This window comes from Limulus polyphemus, unplaced genomic scaffold, assembly GCF_000517525.1.
Source record: "Limulus polyphemus unplaced genomic scaffold, Limulus_polyphemus-2.1.2 Scaffold86, whole genome shotgun sequence".
In the NCBI taxonomy this organism is placed as follows: Eukaryota; Metazoa; Arthropoda; class Merostomata; order Xiphosura; family Limulidae; genus Limulus; species Limulus polyphemus.
In genome coordinates this window covers 296,155-300,997 of record NW_013665696.1, presented here as the reverse complement: position 1 = coordinate 300,997, position 4,843 = coordinate 296,155, and the positions used below count along the sequence as shown (strand labels likewise).

At 30.4% G+C, this 4,843-nt stretch overlaps 1 protein-coding gene across 2 annotated transcripts in view; it reads left to right on the top strand.

The window, feature by feature from the left end:
• LOC106468219 (pleckstrin homology domain-containing family F member 2-like) overlaps positions 1 to 4,843 on the top strand; it is a 32,892-nt gene that overhangs the window by 22,317 nt on the left and 5,732 nt on the right. For both annotated transcript variants that reach the window (XM_013928637.2, XM_022397131.1), the window contains exon 6: positions 199 to 305. In XM_013928637.2, the coding sequence (XP_013784091.1) occupies positions 199 to 305 (107 nt within the window). The remainder of the gene's footprint in view (positions 1 to 198; positions 306 to 4,843) is intronic.

Genomic DNA, 4,843 nt, shown 5'->3' with positions numbered 1-4,843 from the left:
AGGTGATTAGATAAGGTTGTGAAGCTCTGACCACTTTTTACCTCAAGTCATGTGATTAGATAAGGTTGTGAAGCTCTGACCACTTTTTACCTCAAGTCATGTGATTAGATAAGGTTGTGAAGCTCTGACCACTTTCTACCTCAAGTCAGGTGATTAAATGAAATTGTGAAGCTCTGACCACTTTATATTTTAAAATAGCTGGAAAGAAGCAGTCTACTGAACATGCAGCAGTGTGGGTTCCAGATGGTGATGCCACAACATGTATGCACTGTAGAAAGTCACAGTTCAGCATGATTAATAGAAGGGTAAGTCTATGGCTATTATAGTTTGTTTCACGCTTGTAATATTTGTCAAAAATAGCTTCATTTAGTAAATACTGAATAGATGTAGCAGTAATGAACAATGTTTCACTTATGGATTTTTGTTGGCCTGGCAGACGAGTGTGAATCAATTCATTGGTATTGGGCAGAAATTTTGTCCAGCAATAGGATACACATCACAGAAATGCTCTACCACTATTCATTGGAAAATAAATAGCTCTGTTAAAAACTATAAATTTTAAATGTTCATAAAGCCATAATTTATATTTCTAAACAGTTCAGTGATGATGGAAGTATTGGAACTTCATGTTACAAGTTACGTAATCCTGACAGATATGCATTAAAATCAGTGTTTTTAACTTTCATTTGTGAACATGTTGCAGTATATGTAACAGAACATACTCTGTTATGTTTGTATTTATAAAGGAAAATAATGCAAGTTCTAATTAGTTCATTACAGTACAGTTTTTTACACTTTCTATATAGGGAAGCATATTAAAAATTATATTAAATTATAGCACTTTCAGTGGGTCCACTATTCACAACCATTGAGTTTTTTTAGTAATTTATGTTGCCTGTTTTGGTTCTACATGTTTTTGTGCTATCATGTGCATAATGGAACTTCATTGTCAATTGTCAAGATGAGTGTGTATGAAAATTGTTTTACAGTTCAACTTCATAATAACAAGAAATCTTAGCACTGTTTATTACTAGTTAATTTTTGTAGGTTTTACTCAGACTTTTCATTATGGTTGTGAATTAAAACATGTTCTAAGTACAACATATTGCCCTGGGGAAAGGATCATACTTAAACATATCATAACACTCCTACTTGCAGTTTATATAGTGTTATTTAGTTTGACTATTAGCTAGCAAAAATGGAAGTTGTTTGGAGATCTTTCTAGTGCAAGATTTCTTAACCATTTAATTATCTCTTTAATATGAATCAGATATAATTTATTTCTCAATTGAACAACTTAATTATTGAAATATTTGCTTCAGTTCTAGTCTTTCTGTGTCCTTAGGTTAATTAAACTGGCATGGGGTTGACCCAGTGGTGAAGGAATATTGACTGTAATTCAAAATTTACTGTGTGTATCTACACAAAATGTGACAAGCTTTTAGTAATACATACAAATTTGTTGTGCATAAGAAAATCAGATGTGTTAACAAAAGTATTAATAATTGAGATATGTCTATGAATTGATGATGTTGATCTGACTCTGACAAGTTGGAATGCAAGGTGATGTTTAAGTGAAGAATAAGTGTACTTTTGTCCATTGTAAAATTTTCATAACCTGTAGAACCTCCAAAATGTATATCTACAGTTTTCTTTGTATCCATATGTGTTGTATCTGACATTTACTCTCCTCTACCATGAACTGTTACTAAATCTGCAGTGTAAGGTAAAATGAACAGTTGATAACTCTAAAATCAAATACCATGTTGGATGACTTGTGCACTTTGACCCATGCACATAATGTTAACAGTTAACTCAGTATACTAATAAAACTAATTTGTGTAGTTGTACTTTCTACAAACAGTGCTTTACCATAACATACGGGGTAATTTGTATTGTTTCCTTCTGAATTGAGTTTTACAAAATTAAGCATTCTTGGTACTTAATGGACTTGTTATCATCTATTGACATGTGGGGATCTACATATGTACCAAATACATTAACTCCTACTACACATATAAGCCTCATTAAATAAAAGTTTTAGTTTTAACATACAAAAGATTTAATATCATTTTAACTTTTTTTGTGTGGAAACTAATTCAAAATATGCTACTTCATACCAATTTTCTTAAAATATTTTGAAAATTGAACAAAAATTTTGATCCTTATAATTCACTGAGCATTTTTTAGATTTGGTTTGTGATTTGCTAATTGTCTGATGCTTTTTCAAACTGGTTTTGTTTTCATCAGTTATATTTATTCTTTAAGTGTATGTAATTCATTATTATTTTTTAAGACAACACAAGAGTATTAGATTTTAGGGAAGGAAAGCTGCATAGTGCAGTATGACATGTCATTGTATTTTCTCTATGGTAGGAAAAGGTTGAATCTGTTGATTTCATAAAGTTTTGTTTTTCTGTTTTTGATTGTTTTACTTTGCCATATTTACCTGTTTGATGAAATAGTATGTTTTCCAAAGGTTTGTTACACCTCTTAAGGTAGTCATTAGGCTGAAATGCCAAGTACTTACTATGACTTTACAGACTTGGTTTGTTAATTTGATGATTGATTGGTGATTTGTTAGGGTGATGTATTTAGCCAAACAATTATATCTCTTGAAATTATTGATGGTTCATAAAATGATGTACTTAGCCAGGTAATAATATCTCTGTTAAGACTGGTGGTTAATTAGTGTGATATACTGCAGCCAGATAATTATATCTCTGCAGTGATTGGTGGTTCATTATAGTGATGTTTTGTAGCTAGATAATTATTATTAACTGCAACCAGGTAATTATGTTTCTGTAATGAAGGATGGTACATAGTATGATTTACTGTAGCCAGAAAATTATATATTTGTAATGATTTATAGTTTGTTAGTGTGATGTACTGTAGCCACATAACTTTCTCTCTTAAATATTGAAAATATCTAAAAACATAAGTGGGTAATTGTAGATGGGACTGTATCCTAAGTTTACTATCTACACATATTAAATCTAATGCTTGGTAATAAAGTGATTAATAATATAACAGTTTTAACTATAGTGATATGACAGACCAATACAATTTTTCAAGCTCGATCTGTACACCCTTAGATAGGTGAGGCATTTTTATTGTCAAAATAGCTAGTAGTGAAGTTATTCTGTGTGATGTTTCTTAGTTATGTGCAGAAGCTGTTTTTTGTTTTTCTATATTTGTAGTTATGTAATGAATGTGTGTAATATGTTTTGCCTTTTTTTAAAATTCAGTACAACATGAAAATGTGCTATGAAAATACTCAAATGATTCCTATTTCCCATCAGTGATATCCTATTTTATTAGTTTTAAATATTATCTTATTATAAAGGTGATCTTTTGTGTGTGTTGGCTGGCTGATTTGACTTACTGTAATGTTTGATGTGGTAGCTAGAAGTTGTTTGATGAAATACATGGACCATTTTGTTTAAGGGTTATTTGGCTAAAGGGGGGGGGGTAAAAAGCCCATGAAAAATAGGGTAGCATTTCCACTTTTTTTTTTATTTTTGTGTTTTCTACCATCCATAGTTGGCTGGCCTGGTCACCATAATTTTTTGGATAGTAACTGAAAGCTGTTCAATAGTATATGTGGACTACTTTGTTTTAGGAAATTTGCTTGAGAAGGGAGGAAAAGGCCCTTAAAATAGAGCACATTCCCTCCCTTTTTTTTTTAGATTTTTGGCTTACATCATCCATAGTTGGCTGGCTTAGGTACTGTAATTATTTCTGTGGTAACTGGAAACTGTTTTATGATTTTTGTTTAAAAGAGGGATAAAAAAACTTCCTAAAATAGGGCACGTTTTCACTTTGTTTTATAAACTATTTACTTTGAGTATAAAGATCTAATTAGTTAGGATGCAATTAGCATCTAATAAGATCATTAAGAATTTAATACAAGAAAGAAGGAAGGAGAAAGTTATCTAACATTGTTCTTTATACAATTTTTGCTTCCTGAACAGGTACTCTCAGCTAGTTATAATTAAATACTCCATTTTGTGACAACATTATAATAATAATTCAATGTAGATTGATTAAAATGTTTTTATTTAGCAACAGGAGTAATGATAGATTGTTATTTAACTTCACAAGTCTGAACCATAACAATATATATAAACTTTGCCACAGTTTTTCCACTTGTGGTTTAACTGTCCCATCCCCAAAATTATATATGAGATGTAGGAACAGATTTGCAATATTTGTATATTGAAGAATGTTTTTTAAGGATAGAATCTGCTGAATTTAATTGTAATACTTTTAAAGTAATTATTGTCATGTCTAAATTCAAAAATGCCTATTTACTGCATCTTAATACTGTTCTAGTTGTATTTAATCACAAACAAAATTTTCCTGTTAAATCATGATCTTGTTTTTGTGCAACAGTTGTGTGTATAAACTACTCATTCAGTGCCATAGCCAAGTTTTCCACTCAGAGGCAGAAATTGTTTTTGGGGTGGGGGAATGAATTTAAAAGCTGAAATTGATCTAAATTTTTTATAAAATGGTCATTAAATCAAATAAAATGTAGTAGCATTTATAGAAGTTTTATTTTTTTATTAAATGCTACATAATAAGTTTATTATATATAAAAGCTGAAAAATTATGTGATCGATATGCCTAGATTTAGCCCCACCTACCCTGGCTATCTATGCCTCTATACTCATTTTGAGAAATTGGTAAAGGCCAGTGTAATTGTGCATATTAACACTTTATAGAATAGAAATAAGCTCTAAAAGTGGCATGTGGTGAATGACAATTGTTTCATTACATGTTCAAGCACATAATTTTTAATGGTGAATGGGAAATATATATATATATATATATATATATA